Source organism: Psammomys obesus, unplaced genomic scaffold (genome assembly GCF_907164565.1).
Source record: "Psammomys obesus unplaced genomic scaffold, mPsaObe1.curated_primary_1811, whole genome shotgun sequence".
NCBI classification, from domain to species: domain Eukaryota; kingdom Metazoa; phylum Chordata; class Mammalia; order Rodentia; family Muridae; genus Psammomys; species Psammomys obesus.
In genome coordinates, this window is record NW_026585797.1 from 33,664,376 (window position 1) to 33,683,717 (window position 19,342).

General features: G+C 39.4%; 1 protein-coding gene across 1 annotated transcript; it reads left to right on the forward strand.

Moving 5' to 3' along the window:
- Window positions 1-833: 833 nt before the first annotated feature.
- On the forward strand, window positions 834-14,981 carry Gprc6a (G protein-coupled receptor class C group 6 member A). Its single transcript, XM_055599470.1, has 6 exons — window positions 834-1,027; window positions 3,031-3,334; window positions 3,679-4,512; window positions 9,835-10,045; window positions 13,047-13,172; window positions 13,879-14,981. Exons 1-6 carry the CDS (start codon window positions 834-836, stop codon window positions 14,979-14,981), a joined length of 2,772 nt encoding a protein of 923 aa, XP_055455445.1.
- Window positions 14,982-19,342: the final 4,361 nt, after the last annotated feature.

Sequence of the window (19,342 nt, forward strand, 5' to 3'; positions counted from 1 at the left end):
ACAAATAAAAAAGGATTCCTGCAAAATTATGTTATTCCTAATGTGTAAGCATTTAAAAACATGTTCAAAGTTTATATTAATGTATCTGTGGCTATATATATATATATATATATATATATATATATATATATATATATCACAATGATATAAATGACAATGAGTTACCTATGACAGATCTTTTTTCCTCTTTAATAAGCATCATCTTATTTTTAGTTTTGCCCAGAATTTGTATCTTCTACTACTACTAGCATGAATAACACCGAAGGGACAAAAGCTTACACCAACTGAATTTCATCTTTGAAAGCCTAAATTTCTAGGAGAAAAAAAAAGCAAAATAATGTTCTTCTAAATAGCTGACCAACTAGTGTAATTTTTTGCATTGAAAACAGTATGTTTGAAAATATAGAAACTGTCCATTTTCTAAGCAGAACAACATTCCCAGTCTCCTCTCCCAGAAAGAAGACTATATATATTTCAAAAGAAAAGCCAACAGGATGTTGGCTATAACATATTTCAAAAGAAAATCCTTTGACATCCCTCTGGAGCAAAAGAATATAATGTTCCAAAGATCTGTTTTTACAAGTCTATCAGCTTGCTTATCCCTAGCTTTCACGTGCCCATTGTCACGTGGCTCAGCACCAAAGACTCTTAAAATCTGACATGTTCTTGTTGCTGAAGGAACTGTTTTCACTGTCATCAAGAATCTGAATATTGAACATTTCTAGCCTTTGACATTATTCTATGTTCCTAAGGCGTTTAGGGGAAATGGTCGTTGGTATCTGAGCTGAATGGTTCCTAATATCTCTCATGAATTGTGCAACTGAGACAGGAGCATGGCACTACTAATTATAGTAATTACCTGCTTCATGGTTATTCTTGGTACCTTCCAGTCTTGCCACACCCCAGATGACTTTGTGGCTATCACTTCTCCTGGACATATCATGATTGGAGGTTTGTTTGCCATCCATGAAAAAATGTTGTCCACAAATGACCATCCCAGGCGACCACAAATCCAAAAATGTGTTGGGTGAGTAAAACTCAAAAAAATAATTCACTTAGAATTCAAGATTGTGCTGTAAGACTAAGACACTCAGGTGGTTTGCCTGCAGTGACATTTTAATAAAATAGAGCATGTGTGTATTTTGAAGTTGCATCCAGTTAGCTTTGCTGTCCTTAAAATAGATGTATAGCTCTATATGTACAATTACCTTCCAAGCACAGGGGTAGAGAATGCTTTACAGTAGTGGGGTTTGGTTTGGTTTGGTTTTTACTATGCCTGTTTTAAAAAAGTCTCTGAAGTCACTTGTAAAGATGTTGTAACCTGTCCAGCACTACAGCACACACACAATGCTTATATTTCTGTCACCCACGGCATGCACTTCGTTATTATAAGCATAGGTTTATTGTTTTATGCCTTATTTAAAAGTCCACTTTTGAGGTTTGTATGCTCACATTTCATCAGTGCTGTATTCACTTCATTCTAGAATAATCCAGTCCTTTGGTATTAAGTTGAGACGATCGTAAGGATCAGAATGTCCTTTTTTCCTTGTTAGTGAGAGTGAGTGAATTGCAGCATGCAGTGTAATTCTTGACATAGTATCCTGTAACTAAAACTGGGGGAAGGTGTTACAGATGGATTGGGTTTTTTTGTTCTGTTTTGGTTTGGTTTTTGTTTTTTAAGAAAAACAATATGTTTTAGTTAACTTCAGTTTTAGGACACACTGGTTTTGTGAAATTGACTTGTGGTTTCCATATGTAAAAAAAAAAAAAAAATGAGGTCATGGACATAGGCAGCATCAGCTTTAATTGATCTGATAATGTGATCCACAGGCTTCCCTGTGACTGAAAATTCTGATTGTAACTTGTCATAATATTATGTTCCCTTTTTATTTTACTTTTCTGTCTGTTTTGTTTTGAGCCAAAGTCTCCTTATATATCCCAGACTAGCCTCAGCTCTTGATCCTTTTTGCACTGACCTGCAGAGTATTGGATCCCCTGTTTGTTTTCTTATCAAATAGTGCTTTCTAATTTCAGTTAAGATGCCTTCAGATAGCCTACAGTTCCTGTGTCACAGTAAGAACACTTTCTGGCTTTCATCCCATTTCGGTTGCTGTTAGTATAACCAGTGATTAGCTGAAATGGCACAAAATAATAATTGAAGATTTTTAAAGCACCAAATTGGTGCCCAAAGAATTGAAGCCCATAATTTTAAGCCAATAAGCAATGATAGATATAAATGAAACATTTGATCTAACAAATTTCTTCCAGAAAGAAAAAAATTACAACTAATTAAACATTTGACTTTATTGTCACTATTGAAGAGAAATGCTTTTTACTCAATACTGAGCAGGGTGTTAGCAAGTACTGGCATTTCCTGGTCCTTGTTCTGAGTACTGGAGAATCCAAGGCCATGGAGCTTAGATATAAGGGACTAAGAAAACAAAATGTGGTTATTTATGAGGTAATCTACTAATATCTTCTCTCACTTCTTTTTAAATGAAGAGTATATCAATGATTTTCCACATTTCATCCTCATACATCCCAAAGTGATAAATAGTAATTTTCAGGAAATCATAACTTAATGTATATGTATATATATACATATACATACATACATACATACATACATACATATGTACATACATACATATGTACATACATAAGAAAAAGAGGTTATCAGCCAGAGTTGGGAGGACATGAGAGGATTTTGAGTGAGGGTACTAGGAGGGGGTGGAGAAGGAAAAGGGAAGGGGCAGTGATACAATTTTATTTTAACTAAAAACATAGTTTTGAAAGATAAATTGTTTACATTTATGAATTGTGAACAAATAAATACAGGTATTCTATTAAAAATTATGATCAAAGAATAGGGTAAAAATAAGGTTATTGTCAAATAAAGTTCACACTTTACCTGAAATCAGCTTGACTCATCCAAAAATTATTCACCAAAGGGCAGAAATATGGATGAGATGAGGTAGCTGCACACCAAATAAAACAGTTTTGTTTCAGAAAATTCTTGTTTCTCAACAGCTTTGAAATATCAGTGTTTCTTCAAACTCTGGCTATGATACACAGCATTGAGATGATCAATAACTCAACACTGTTATCTGGAGTCAAACTGGGGTATGAAATCTATGACACTTGTGCTGAAGTTACTGCAGCCGTGGCAGCCACTCTGAGGTTCCTCTCTAAATTCAACTATTCTAGAGAAACAGTGGCCTTTCAATGTGACTACTCCAGCTACATACCAAGGGTAAAGGCTGTCATAGGTGCTGGCTACTCTGAAATATCCATGGCTGTCTCAAGGATGTTGAACTTACAGCTCATGCCACAGGTAGGTTCTTGTTCTAGTTCCTTCTGTACATTGGTTTTGAGCACATTTGTTCTTATGAAAGAATCAGGGAATTAGCTACGGAGTCATGTTTGCAGTATCAAGAACCAGTTTCTGACTGTTTTTAACTTGATTCAGAAAAGACACATATCTCCAAGGGCCTCCCCTGATCTCTTTCTGTAACAACATCAGTCAGATTCAAAGAAGACCATATAACTAAACATCCTTGGGTGCTAACATGAGTCTTTTAACTTAGGAAGAGGCTATAGGAATTAAAGGAAAACGAGCTTAACATGACTGGCTCCTGTGCTCCTCTACCATAACTCAAAAATTCTGTCTACTTCCAGGTGAGTTACGACTCCACCGCAGAAATCCTGAGTGACAAAATCCGCTTTCCTTCATTTTTACGGACTGTGCCCAGTGACTTCTACCAAACTAAAGCAATGGCCCACCTGATTCAAAAATCTGGATGGAACTGGATCGGTGCCTTAACAACAGATGATGACTATGGAAGACTGGCTCTCAACACATTAGCAATTCAGGCTGCTGCAAATAATGTGTGCATCGCCTTCAAAGAAGTTTTGCCAGCCTTCCTCTCAGATAATACCATTGAAGTCAAAATCAATCACACACTGGAGAAGATCATTGCAGAAGCCCAGGTTAATGTCATCGTGGTATTTCTGAGGAAATTCCATGTTTTCAATCTCTTCAGAAAAGCCATTGAAAGGAAAATAAGTAAGATCTGGATAGCTAGCGATAACTGGTCAACTGCTACCAAGATTATCACCATTCCTAATGTCAAGAAGCTTGGCAAAGTGGTGGGGTTTACCTTTAAGAGAGGAAACATATCTTCTTTCCATTCTTTTCTTCAAACTCTTCGTTTGTATCCCAACAACAATAACAAACCCCTACGTGAATTTGCCAAGGTTTTTTCTGCCTGTAAACACATCAAGGATGGTGATTTGAGTCAATGCATTTCTAACTCTTCTCAGGCAACTCTGACCTATGACACTGCCAAGACCACTGAAAACCATTTCATGAGAAATAACTTCCTCTGGCATTATACTGAGCCGGGACTCATTCATAGCATTCAGCTTGCAGTGCTTGCAATTGGCCATGCCATTCGGGATCTGTGCCAGGCTCGAGACTGCCAGAAACCCAAAAGCTTTCAACCATGGGAGGTACTCGTTTACATTGTTGGGATTAATTATTGGAATAATTTGCATCCCAAACCTGTTCACTTACCATCATCTCCCCATTTCCCCTCTTGCTTTATTTCACAAAGATTCATGATACCTCTTCTTTCTTTTTCTTTATTTTTATTCCATTAATTAATTCATTAATTTTATATCTGGATGACAGCTTACCCTCCCAGTCCCTCTCTCTCCTCTCCCCTGGCCCCCATTCTCCTCAGAGAAGATGAGGCCTCCTGTGGATATCAGTCTGCCTTGGCATATCACATTGAGGTAGAACTGGGCACATCTTCTCCTATTTAGGCTAGTTAGACAAGGTAGTCCAGTTAGCAGAAAGGAGTCCAAGGGCAAGCAATAGAGTCAGAAAGAGCCCCTGTTCCAGTTGTTAGTAGATCCACATGAGAACCAAGCTATAGATCTGTTACATATGTGTAGGGGGCGAGGTCGGTTCCTGGCATGCTCTTGGTTGTTGGTTCAGTCTGTGAGTCCCTATGGGCCCAGGTTAGTTGGTTCTGTAGGTTTTCTTGTAGTGTCCTTGACCTCTCTGGTTCCTTCATCTCCCTCTTCCACATGATTACCTGATTTCTATGTAATGTTGGGCTGTGGGTCTCTGCATCTTTTTTCATCAGCAGCTGGATGAAGCCTCTCAGAAGACAGTTATGCTACATTCTTGTCTGCAAGCATAACAGAGTATCATTAGTAGTACCTACTCCTAACTTTATCCCTTCTGCAAGTGGAAACTGGCAGTCTTTTTATGACCTGTATTGCTTATATAACATTTTAGTCTTAATGATACTCATTATCCTCATTTCTTTCCCTAAGCTCCAAAGTTTCATTTTATTTTCTGAAATGATTCTGTTAAAAGTGCTATATTCCTCTGCCAATTTATGGATTTTTTTCCAGTGCTTTATACACATTATATTGTTTAACAGTCTTTACCCATAAGAATTAGACCATAGAAGTTGAAAGATTATTTTGGTTATTGCTAAATACTATAGTATTTCCTTTATCTGATATGTTCAGTGCTATACATGTTTTGGATTAGATTAGCTTAGGTATAGGACAAAGTCTATATGTAAAATTCATCTTTGCTTGTGTTTTCCTTGTTCATATAACATGAAGGCAGTCTTATGCAATATTTTAGTGCAGCTATGTCATGTCAGTGAAGTCACCTGTAGAATTTTTCACTGGTGCTATTAGGTTGGTGCTCAAAAACTCAGATGTGTAGCATTTTTGGATTATGGATGCTCATCCTGTATATGAGAAAACTAAAGACAAGAGGGAGCCATAAACATGGCTCCAGTCCTAGTCTTCTTATGTCCTTATAATTGTGCAGCAGGTAGATTGTAATCCTGTCCTCCGGTTAAATACTCTTACTGTCTTAAGTAGGATGCTCTCTGAAGGGCTTGAGGTTAGTGATTTGTTTTTATCCTTAAGGTTTACTTTTTGGTTTTATATGTATGAGTTTCTCCCTCTTGCATGTATGTTTGTTCACTGTGTGAATTCAATGCCTACTAAAGCCAAAAGAGAGCACTGAAGCCACTGGAACTGGAATTAAAGATGGTTGTGAACCACCATGAGCCACCATAGGAGTGCTGGGACCGGAACCTGGGTCCTCTGCATAAGCAGTCAGTGCTCTTAGCTATTGAGCTATCTCTTCAGCCTCATTTAGTCATCTTGGAAGGAATGTTGTTAGGGCAATTATAAAAATATAAGCTTAAATGGAACACCAAGTGTGCATAAATCAATGTTTTTCTTTCTTTTCTTGGATTATTTCAGAAAAACTTAAAGTTTAATATGGTTCTAATTAGTAGGAAAATGAATTTTCTCTTAATGACCTTGAACAAAGCATGTAAAAGAAAGTACTTCTTTTAATAATAATGTTTACTTGTGAGAATAAAACTTCTCAATCATGTAAACTTAAAACCAGACTTATAGGCCTTGAGACAGTATCATAATTAGAACATATATGTCCTTTAGAGTTTTAAGTGAACAGAGGGTAGAATAGAATAAGACAGTTTGGATCATAAGTGGCATCTAGAATGCCATTTGTATTTTTGCCATCATCACTTTTTTTGCTGTTGCGTAGACTTGAACAACTGGCCCTGTGCAAGCTACTAGGAGCTTCATATGCTACCAGGAGCTTCAACTTAGCCCCTAATATTTATGTTTTAATCATCTGCAATATAAGCCCTGATGACCAAAGTAACCTGCTTGCACATTTAGATGTATGAACTTCAAGGGTTTTGTTTGTTTGTTTGTCTTTAGTTTGCTGTTATGCTTACATTGTTTTGCTTTTAGGGTCTGGAGTTTGACCTCAGGGCCTCATATACACCAAGTAACTGAGCTGCATCCCTCTGAGCTACATCCTCAACCCTTGAAACATGGGTTTTAAATCACTCATTTTAAAATTGTACTTATTTTTATTTTTAATAGATGCATAATCGTTGTACATGTTGTGAGGTATATGCTGCTCATTTTCAAGGGCTTTTTTTGCTACATTGAAAGCCAAAAGTCTAAAATATAAATAACTCGTGATTAGGGTCTTCATTGAAATTAAAAACTCTTCTAAATAACGTACACACATTTCTAATAATTTTTAAACATCTGCTTGAAAGCACTTCTTTTGTACTATAAAACCTTAACAAGGGATTGCGGGATTAAAAAAACCTCTAAATTATCTTTGTTACAATCACTCTTCTTCCGTATACCACATTCCATATGGCATTTTCTCTACATTTCAATACCTTTTACCTAGAGCACTACAGAAAAGCTCTTCTTGTTTTAAGAAGCAGAATATCATAATGAAATGGCTGAGCTCAACTTTAGAAATGAGACTGGAAGAGAGAAATGGAGACCAGTCCTTGAATGTACATGGTACACAAGAAAAAAAATTAGGAAGACTCTCATAAGAGACATAGAAACAAAGACCACTATTGATCTATCAAAGATTCAGGAAAGTATTTTCAATCAGAAAGAAATCTCAAATAATTTTGAAGAAAAGACTTGGGAAAGTATAATCTAAGCATTTTTATTTAAACACTAGGGGGTCTAAGGTTGCTTTTTATTCCCCAGAGACCCTGTTAATCTAGAAAACAGATTGAAAAAGGGTGAGGTGCTCCTTTGATCATGATGTAAGCAAGCCAAATAATAATGAGTGCCCTATTTGGGTGACAAGGCATGCAATCAGAGGTCTTTTTGTAAAGAAGATTTTTATAAGACATTAAATTTTAAAACAAATCATTAACATTTAGGATTCCTAATCAAGGATGCATTCCTAGTCTCTTCAGCACCCCTCCACCCTCCAGCAAAATGACCTAATATTCATAAGACACTTTGTGAGTAGTTTTAATGGTCCAACTAAACTTACATTGCAGTGGAGTTAGGGTAGCATTCTGGCTCTGTGTTTGGTGAGAACAGTATTGAGGGACAGCACACAGTCACCCTTATTTTATTTTGGCAGATTTATAACGTTCTTCAGGTATGTGTGAGTGAACCTTCTTCATGTTATAGTGGAGTGGTTTTGGCTTTTTTTTTTTCTTCCACTTGATTCTATACAAGGTGGTGAGTGGCACATAGGAGATGAGAAAATGTCTAATAGCCATTCCCCACATGTTTACTCAGGAAGTATTTGTTGGGTGTCTCAGTGTTCCATCATTGTGTTGTGAGTGCTGATGATACCCTGGGGAATAAAACAGAATCCCTTCTTACAGCAGCCAATGTAGTATGTGATCAGATGATTATAGAGCTGGCTATCATGCAGGAACAGACACTACAGCTTTTCCTACAAACTTGAAATGGCAGTGTAGCACATAACTGAGGCAGTGAGTTCAATGTTGGCAACTTAAAGAACATTCTCTAAAAGGCCAGTATCTCCAGAGAGCAGAAAACATCACAGGACTGGAGTCTTGAAAGGAAGCTGGAAACGAATGAGTCAAGGGACTCGTGATGTGGAGTCCTTACCAAAAAGTACTCCAGACTTTGCCAGATGGAACTTCTTACAATTTGGCGTGCAGTTGAATTACCTTGGAACCTGAAACCTGTATGAAGTAGATAACTTATGCTTTGGAGGGCTTTTCTAATCATTCGTTAAAGCTCCCAAATAAATGACACAGAGACCTATTAGATTTATTAATAAGCTTTAGGCTCAGTAACTGGGCGGACATGCATTTATACTAACCCTCTGTGCTAGTTTTGCTTAAGAAAGGAGCACATTTAAAACAGTTCATGGGTACCGGTGAGACACTGAAGTTATCTTGTTTACTGAAGAACTTTATCCTTGAAGTGCTTACTTATTCATTTACTTTGGTTCCCTTCGCATTTCTTTTTTATTCCAGGCAATGTTAAAATCTTTTTTTTTAAAAAAATTATTTTTGAAGCCAGGTCTCATGCAGCCCAGGTTAGCCTAGGACTCCCAATCCTCCCACCACCACCCTGCCCCTACTCTCACCACTCCTACCCCATGAGCTGGGATGACAGCTGTGTGATGCCATGCTCACTGCAGTGGTGTTGAGGAATGAGCCCCAGGCCTTACACACGCTATAAAAGCACTCTGCCCTCTGAGTTACAACCAAAGCCCTGAAAATAAGACAGCATTTTTGTTTTCAATTCTATCAGGTTTGCTTTGATATATTCTGCTTTCCTAAAGCAATTAATTTATATTCCTTAAAAGAAGTAATAATCCTGTAGGGACAAGTAACACAAGGAGTGCACACTTTGACACTGAGAAGGGGATTATTTGGCCATTTACGTGACTATAATACGTAATGTATTTACCTTAAAATATAAGCTGATTTTTCTTTTAGTCTATTGACAGAAATAAAAACATTTAAAAATTAACCAAAAAGACACAGGGTAGAGTGATTCTACTCAGATAGAAAAATTTCTGCCTTATCCCATAGTTTTTTAATCCATCAAAGCCACATAGAACCATGGACTTAGGCAACCAGTTGGCCATGATGAATGCAGTGAGAGTGCTTACTCCTAAGTAAGCAGTAGACTGTGCTCTCTTAGTTCCAACTCTGGTGTTCTTTCTCCCCAGCACAATCTGAATGTGGCTGCCATTGCACAAACTGGGTAGCAACAATTTCACATAGGAAAACTTCTACAAAAAGCAAATCTAGCGCCCTAGTGGATGGGGAAGGGGGGTGTTCTTCCTTAAAGTGTACTAGATATTTAAACATCCTCAAACAGAGATCAGGTCCCTTCTTTTTTCTTCTCACTTTAAGAAATAGTCCCAACGATCCAGTCTGTTGGATGAAGGATGTGATACTCCTGTTGAATGTTCACTCACACTTTTACCTTTCATAGCTACTTGACGTGCTGAAAAATGTGACATTCACTGACGGGAAGAATTCCTTTCACTTTGATGCCCATGGGGACTTAAATACTGGTTACGATGTGGTGCTGTGGAAGGAGATCAATGGCCTCATGACAGTCACAAAAATGGCAGAATATGACCTGCAGCACAACGTTTTCATCGTCAAAAGCCAAGAAGCAAAACGTGAATTCAGGATACTTGATTTTTGTGATTTTTGTCGTAGGCTTTGCTGAATTCAAGTCACCTAGTATATTACCTGGAAACATCCTAATCTCCTGCAGAACCTCGTGATCATCATATTGTTCCCTGTTCCACCTTCCTCCCTAAGTCCTGTGGCCAACTAGTATAACACTCTTGCATATGCCCTCAGTTCTCCTCACTTCTTTCACTTCAGTGTTCTCATTTCTCAATACTGGCAAAATTCAACTCACTGTGTGGTCAAGTCTGTGTGCATCTCCTAAGTAGATGAACTTGGGGCAAGAGAAGCTGGAATACAAGCCTTGTATTGTTCACTGCTATCTCATTAGATTCCTGATCTCCAGTGTTCAGTGAACTTTCAGTGTTGCTGGGCAATCAATCAGAGTGTTTCCTGACAATCTTAGAGCTCCTTTCTCTTGCTAGTTGGCCATGTTATACTCTTCCCTGAGCACATTCTATCACCTTCAGTTGATCCTGCTTTCTGTTCTACAAACAGTAAAGTAATGGAAGAAAGAATTGTAGTGCCTCCTGTAGCAATTCCGTGCCTGGTCTTCTGACTTCCATTTGGCCCTGTGGATGGATTGCTGTACTTCTTCCTCAAGTGGCACCTCCGCTGAACCTGTGGGCCCCAACCCCTTCAGTCATTTAAGGACTTGCTCTGTCGACTTCACAGTCTCCTGCACCCTCCTCCACGATTTTCTCTTCTGCACTGCCCACATGGTGATATAAATCTGCTTTATTTCTCCCATGTTCAAAAGGCTGCAGCTGCACAGATTTCCCACATCCTATATTATTTGCTGCCCAAGCCTCTGTTTCTCTTTACAATGAAACTCCTTGAAAACATTAAATATCTTGACTGGCCCCAAGTCTTCTCCTTTTGTTCCCTTTTAAGCTTGCTTATAATCTATCAAAATTGTTTGTATAACTCACATTAAATCCATTTATCATCATAATTCATTTAACAGCTACTTATTCTTTCCTTTACACTATCGGCCTTATTTGCTTCCTAGACTCCATACTCCCCTGATTTCCTCTGTGCCACCATTTCTCTGTCTCCTTTGCTGGGTCCTTATCTTTCCAATACCTCTAAACACTAGGATGCCCAGGCTCAGTCCTGTTCTTTTTTCTCTGTTTAGTGACTTTATCAGGCTCCAGTCTTCAAATAATGTCATTCTGTGGGAGGCTACTGGCTTCTTGATTTTTATCTTTTAACTCAAATAAGTGCCGACTGCCAAACTGGCATCTCTCTGTGGCTATCTATCTGATTGTTGTCCGCATTGACTATCTCTAAAACAAAGCTCTGGCTATTCTTTTCCAAGTCTCAGAAAATGGCAACTCTTCTTTCTCAGTTGCTCATGAGACACCCTGAGGGCGTTCTTGTCCTCAGTGTATCACACAACACGCTTGTCACACTGCAAAGCCACTGCAGGTGTAACTTCCAGGGTGGGTCTGAAGTCTGACTACCATTTCCTCCCTGGTTGTAGCACTGCTGCTCCACAGCAAGCCGCAGCCACCTCTCACCCAAGTTAGTGTGTTAGCTTTGAAACTCTTCCTCTTACACTCATACCCCCTCAGTCTTAAGACGCCATCCTGGAAAAGACAGTGCTCTGCTCAGAACTCTTCCACTGCGTATTTCTCTCCAGGTAAAAGCTAGTGTTTTGTTCTTTAAGTGCTCCCTGTCCTGCCTCCAGTACCTCCCTGTCCCCAGTACCCCCTCTCCTCCTACCTTCCCCTTAATGTCCATCCACCTGCAATTCTACAGCCCTCACTCCTTCATTTATGTCTTCCTTTCTCTTAATGAAAGGACTCTGTGCCTGCTGCATTCTGTTTAACATTGCTGCACCTCAACCAGGCATGGTGGTGAGTGTCTATAATCCCAGTATTGGAGAAGCTGAAATGGGAGAACATGAGCCTGGGATTACAGTGAGATCCTGCCTCAAAACAAAGCAAAACGAAACAAAAAAAAAACACATCTAAGCTTTCAATGTAGCTCAGTTGTCACATATTTTAGATTTTTTTAAAAAAATTCCAACAGTTTTAAATTCCAAGTATTCCATTGCTTTGTTTTTTTTTATCACTTTTTTTTATTTTATTTTTCTTTTTAGTTACATTTTGTTAACTCTGTGTCCCAGCTGTATCCCGCTCCCTCATTCCCTCCCCAACCCCACACTCCCTCGCTGGTCTCCTTTTTAAAAGGTATGTCATATTAAGAACTTTCTTTTAGAAGTATAAAAGTCTAGAGGCTGGAGAGATGATTCAGTGGCTAAGAGCACTTAACTGCTTTTCCAGGGAGCCGGAGTTTAGTTCCCAGAACCCACATTGGTGACTCACAGCTACCTATGACTCCAGCTCCAAGGGATGCAACACCATCTTATGGCACACACACACACACAGAGAGACAGAGAGAGACACACAGACACACACACAAGCTCATACAGAGAGAGATACGAAGATTCATGCATGTGAATTTTTAAAATCTTGTTTAAAAATACAACAGTCCCATTTTTCTTTCAGAATTCTTCTTTCAGCATGGAATTAGCAATTCTGAGACCCTCATTTCATTTCTCTGCTTTACAAATATGTGCTTTTCTCTCTGCTGGAAGGTCTCTAGAAGAGCTAATTTCCATGATTTGCTTATAGAAGCCCTAAGTGTCATCAGGCATGATAGCGAATGCCTTTAAGCCCCAGGACTCTGGAAGCATAGGTAGGTTAATCTCTGTGAATTCAAGGCCAGCCTGTTCTATATGGCTAGTTCTGTACAGCTGCCAGAGCTACACTGTGAGACCCTGTCATCAAGAAAAAAAAAAAAGTATGTTTTCTAAAGCAGTTTTCTCATGCAAAATATTTTGTATATTTTAAGCTTGTTCTTGCTTAAGATGACCAAAAAATTTTAATGCTACAAAAAAAAAAAAAAAAAAAAAAAAGACCCAAAATTCTACTAAATGAAGAATGGCTAGGATAATTTTCTTTTTAATTTTTTTTTTTTTTTAATTTCCTTTACTGTAGCAAATTCTATCTAAATGCTCCAAGGAATGCAGTCCTGGTCAAATGAAGAAAGTCACAAGAAGTCAACACACTTGCTGCTATGAATGTGTGAGCTGCCCAGAAAACCACTACAGTAACCAAACAGGTAGCTGCAGTGACACCTCTGCATGCACAGTGGCACCTCTGAATTATGTCCCTTAGGCTGAATTTACTGTATGTTAATCCAGTTTTATCTTTTATTTTATAGCTTCTTTCTTTTACTGCTGGGTATCAAATCTCGGGCCGTGTGCATACAAGGCCCATGCTCTACCACTGAGCTACTCAAAGCCTCTTTCTAGGCCTGTGTTCTACCACTGAGCTACAACCCCAGCCCCTCCCTAGGCCCATGCCCTACCACTGAGCTACACCCCCAGCCCCTATTTTGATTTGTTCTTGTCCTTGAGAGAAAGAGAGATTCAGAAATAGTCTTACACAGTTCAGTTAGCTTAGACAGGATTACAAGAATCATAGGTATAAAGGGAGAAAGGTGTGAATTCCAAAACCACATTCTGAACAGGGTCTCCAAACTGCCATCAATAACAGCACATTCATAAGAGACCAGTGTCTCTCTGGAGTACATAGATTTATTGAAGAATCATGTCCCAGCTGACCTTTTGGCTTTCTCTATCACCCTTTCCCATCTTTCTCATCTCTTCCATTTACTGTGTTCTCCCACTTTCGTCGGGTTCTGTGTAGGTTTTACTTGAATAAGTAAACAGTATGACCTCCCCAGAGCTTGTTTTCTCTACAGTATAGTGGGCAACTACATAGTTTAAATGTTTGCGACCTAACCAATCTCCTCTCCTTGTTAGATATGGATCATTGCATTTTATGCAACAACGAAACACAGTGGGCCCCAGAAAGGAGCACATCGTGCTTTGAGAGGGAAGTGGAGTATCTGGATTGGAATGACTCCTTGGCTGTCCTCCTCATCGCCTTCTCCCTACTAGGAATAGCCTTTGTTCTGGCCATTGGCATAATATTTACAAGAAACCTAAACACACCCGTGGTGAAGTCATCTGGGGGATTGGTGGTCTGCTACTTGATGCTCATCTGCCATGCCCTTAACTTTGCCGGCACAGGCTTTTTCATCGGCAAACCACAAGACTTCTCCTGTAAGATCAGGCAGACCCTGTTTGGTGTGAGCTTTACTCTCTGTGTTTCCTGTATTTTGATCAAGTCCCTGAAAATTTTGCTAGCTTTCAGCTTTGACCCCAAGCTGAAGACTTTCCTGAAGTGTCTCTATAAGCCAGTCCCTATTGTCCTCTCTTGCACCGGCATCCAAGTGATCATTTGCACACTCTGGCTGGTCCTGGCAGCACCTGCTGTGGAGGAGAACACCGCCATGCCTAGAGTCATTATCCTGGAATGCGAAGAAGGATCTGTGCTTGCATTTGGTATCATGCTGGGCTACATTGCACTCCTGGCCTTCATTTGCTTCGCATTTGCTTTCAAGGGGAGGAAACTTCCTGAGAATTACAATGAAGCCAAGTTCCTGACTTTTGGCATGCTTATTTACTTCATAGCTTGGATCACATTCATCCCAGTCTATGCTACCACATTCGGTAAGTATTTGCCTGCTGTGGAGATTATAGTCATTCTGATATCCAACTATGGGATTCTTTGCTGTACATTCTTCCCCAAGTGCTATGTTATTCTTTGCAAACAAAAGACTAACACCAAGTCAGCCTTTCTCCAGATGGTTTTCAATTACTCTTCTCACAGTGTGGATAACCTTGCCTTGAGTCATATTTCCATGGACTGCACTAACTATGATACAGCAACAACCGATCCAACCCTCGGTAACAATGCTGGAGCCTGTCAGAACCACAACCATCTTGTGGCACTCGCAGGCAGACAAAAGCCTACGAAAGTGTCTAAAACTTTGCATCAGAAAAGAAGTTCAAGCATATGAATGGGTTCTCAGGAGGTACCACAATCCCCAATGATGTTCTAGTTTTTGCTGTAAATTGTGTATTCACTTTCCCAGAAATACATTTTGTGTGTGTGTGTGTGGGGGGTGTCTCTCTCTTGGTACCATTTACTTGAATACTCACTCTGTTTAACCATCTGCTAATAAAAATATAAATTAAATTTCAGTATTATTCTTCCTTCATTTTCTATTCCTTATTTCAGCATTTTTCTTGACCAATATTCCTCTTAAGCATTTCCAAGTCAATGCATAACACTTCAGCACTTTTCCATCCTCTCCTTATTTCACACCTCTTTATATGGGTCCTACTATTTTTTCAAGCATTGTGATTGTCTACTGCAGTTTAACAAGCTTTTGGGTCACTACTCTGTATCAGGTATTATACTAACAGCAAAGGAACAAGAAAGATATTATTTCTAGTCTCAAGGAGCTCAAATTCCAAGGGAAGATAGTTACATACAGACATCTTCAATTACTAGAAAGATTCTCCATTAGTGATGTGTACAAAAAGCTGTTAGGAGAGCTTAGCTAAATAAACCTGACCATGACAGGCTTCATTTTCTTGCCAGACAACACAGGCCTGAGAGTTACAGAGAAAAATCACAGAAAAAGAACAACCAATTAGAAACAGCCAAGACATCTGGCCCACAGAAGATAAGGTCGCTTAACTACTGGTTTGAATAGCACCCAAGTCCTGACTTTAGCCTCCACAGGCACCAGACAATCACAATCAAGGTCAATAGCCACAGTAGGAATTCCCCTTTCTGCCATTTTGAACGTGGTGACCCCAGCATGCTAGAATTCTCTGCTGAAGAAATACTTTTTGCTTTTTCGTATTACTTGAATCTGGGCTTTTCCTTCAGTGAATTCTGGACCGTAACACTGTGACAGTACAGAGTATATACAGTCACACACCAAGGGAGCTGAATGCAGGGTAAAGAAAGCTAAGTAAGGGATGTGGTATTATATAATGCTCTAGATATGAACTGGAGTTAGTTAGATAAACAAAGAATGCACAAAAAAGGGTAAAGCAGGAACTGCAGTAGAAAGGTAGCAAGAACACATGTACGGGGACTACACCCATTCTGTCACAACACAGGAATCCTCTCTGGCATTCTTGACCTGACTCCAGGATCCAATGCCCTATTCTGGCCTCCGCAGAGACAATAAAACAAACATACATATAAATAAAATAAGTCTTAAACACACACAGACATAAACACACACACACACACACAAAAAAAAAACAAAAACAAAAACAAAAACCAATACTGTCCCTGTTCTGATTTTCTCTTTACTTGCCATTGTCTCTTTTCTTCTTTTTACAAAGGGGTAATGTAATTGTTGTCATGTTGGTTACTTATTGCTGACATGTTACTTCTGAGAACACTGAATTTTCAGCTAGTTAGACCACTTTGTTGAAATAGTCCATAGAAAAGTTAGAGTGACACTTTATCTCTTAAATTTAATTTACAATTTTGTGTCTGTTGAAATGCACTTTCCTAGTTCCTCCCATGGCTTTAGGACTGTACAGTTTGATGTGACATCAGTTGTGCTGTCCTGAGCAGCGTGGGTCTCCTTTGTTGTTGTGTGTTTCCTGACTTGACTGTTAAATGTGATACCAGAAGAATTTTGTCTTCAAGCAGCATGTGTGCTTTCAACACACTTTGTCCTATAATATTATCATTTCTTAGTCTGTTCTTTGGCCTAGATAACTCTTTAAACCATATACATCACTAGACATGATCAGTCTGCAGCTAACCTACCCACTTATTTCTCTGAAACTTATAAGTCAGCATACCCAAAATGAAACATATACTTTACTTTCTTTAAATCCCTCCTTTTTAGTTTGTTTCTCACTATTCTGGGCTGCTGCTAGACTAATTGGAAACCTGCATTTCATTCTGTGGCCACATTGACCATTTGACTCTCTTTACCTTTCATGTGTCTTGTTGTTGTTGTTGGGTTTTTTTGCTTTACTTTTTTTAATTTTTATTAATTACACTTTATTCACTTTGTATCGCCCTGTAGCTTCCTCCCTCCTCCCCTCCCAATCCCTCCCTCCTCCTCCTTCTCCACACATGCTTTTCCCCAAATCTACTGATAGGGAGGTCCTCCTCTCCTTCCTTCTGATCCTAGTCTATCAGGTCTCATCAGGACTGGCTGCATTGTCTTTCTCTATGGCCTGGTAAGGCTGTTCCCCCCTCAGGGGAAGGTGATCAAAGAGCAGGCCAATCAGATTATGTTAGAGACAGTCCCTGTCCCCATTACTAAGGAACCCACTAGGACACTGAACTGCCATGGGCTACGTCTTTGCAGGGGTTCTAGGTTATCTCCATGCATGGTCCTTGGTTGGAGTATCAGTCTCAGAAAAGACCCCTGTGTCCAGATTTTTTGGTTCTGTTGCTCTCCTTGTGGAGCTCCTGTCCTCTCCAGGTCTTACTATTTCCCACTTCTTTCCTAAGATTTCCTGCACTCTGCCCAAAGGTTGCCCATAAGTCTCAGCATCTGCTTTGATACCCTGCAGGGTAGAGCTTTTCAGAGGCCCTGTGTGGCAGACTCTTATGCTGTTCCCTGTTTTCTCCTTCTTCTGATGTCCATCCTCTTTGCCTTTCTGAATGGGGATTAAGCATTTTAGCCAGAGTCCTCCTTCATGATTAGTTTCTTTAGGTGAACAGATTTTAGTAGGTTTATCCTATATTATATGTCTAATATCCACTTATGAGTGAGTATATGTCCTGTGTGTCTTTCTGCTTCTGGGATACCTCACTCAGGATGATCTTTTCCAGTTTCCACCATTTCCCTGCATATTTCATGATTTCCTTGTTTTTTATCTTTTATTTTCTTATTCCTATATTTTCTCAAAACTTTGTCATCACTTTCCAGGCATAATGGTACTTGCCTTTAACCCCAGCGTTGAGTAGAAAGGCGGGTAGATATATGTGAGTTTGAGGCCAGACAGATCTATGTGGTAAATTACAAGCCAGCTAAGGCTGTAGATTGTGACCTAGTCTCAATACCACATACACAGAAACACACACACACACACACACACACACACACACCACCCTGCTGCACAGTCTGTCCCTGCTGTCATCACTTCCCTAATCAAGTCCTTCATCACCTCTTTCAAACATTATTGCTACAGCTACTGATCTTACTCTGATCTCAAATATTTTACTGTCAACAAAGAAGATCTCTTCATAAACTTCATGCTTATTTATACTAGTTCTATTTCCACTGGGTGTTGGGTGGGGAAGCTTGCCATGTTAGTCACGTATTTCAAAGCTTACAATAAATCAAAGGACCTTACCCCAAGGTCTAGGCTGTCCAAGTTCAGTGCCAACTTCTACTCTTCTCTTCTTGGTGCAGTAATCTTAGAATAGGAATATGTTAGGGATAACCCCATCATGCTGCTTCATACCTCAAAGCCTGAGCTCCTCTCTGCATTGTGTCTTCTTTAACTGGGACTATCTGAGGTACAGCTAAATCTGCCAGACAGAATGAAACTATCTCCTTTTCTGTTCTGCCTTACCTGTTCTGCCTCTGTCATAGCACTTATTACACATCAGTGCTTTGATTTGAATTATCTTAATTTGTTCAATCAAACACTAAATGACTGGCAAGTTCTAAGTTCTCAGAAGTTTACATTCTAATATTTGCATTGCTTTGTAGTGAGGAAAGTTCTGGCCCTTCAGGCTTGCCCGTTCGCAGCCATGACTAGCATTACCACTTCCAAGACCCCAGTGTCATCTCATAATTTCATGTGTCTGGAGTGCGGAGACCCTGCTCAGGATTTCCTCCTAATACATAAAATGTGTCATTGTAGGTCACCCCTTCTCATGTAGTCCCAATAGTAACACTCTCCTAGTCTCCTCAGACACCAGGCATGCAAATAGTAAACAGATGTACATGCAGGCAAGGTACCTATAGACATAGAAAATAAGATTGGATTTTTAAAAACCAACATGATGATGCCATCTCACGAGATCGGTAAGGGGATACAGTACTGTGATGCACAGAAAAAAAAAAATGCTAAGAAATGACTATCCTATTTGTGGTTTCACCGGCTCGTAACTCTGTTGACATGAAAACAGTTTCTCTTGTTGCTACAGGACCAGCTTCCGGATTCCTGAGTTGGTCACACAAAACAAAAATCTCAGAGGGGCACCCACAGAACAACAAAAGAAGCATTGTTTCCTATAAACTGTGAGCTTTACTCCAGGTACAGAGGTCCCAGACTTTATTCCAGGGGAGTAAGAAATGAAGACCCAAATTATGTGAAGCTGAAACTACATCCTTGTCACCATGTACAGAAGGCAAATATGACAAAGGCTGCTTTT

Coding starts and splice junctions, on each gene's coding strand:
- Gprc6a (XM_055599470.1), top strand. CDS start 834: ATGGCACTACTAATTATAGTAATTACCTGCTTCATGGTTATTCTTGGT. Junction 1,028..3,030: donor CAAATCCAAAAATGTGTTGG/GTGAGTAAAACT, acceptor GTTTCTCAACAG/CTTTGAAATATCAGTGTTTC. Junction 3,335..3,678: donor ACTTACAGCTCATGCCACAG/GTAGGTTCTTGT, acceptor GTCTACTTCCAG/GTGAGTTACGACTCCACCGC.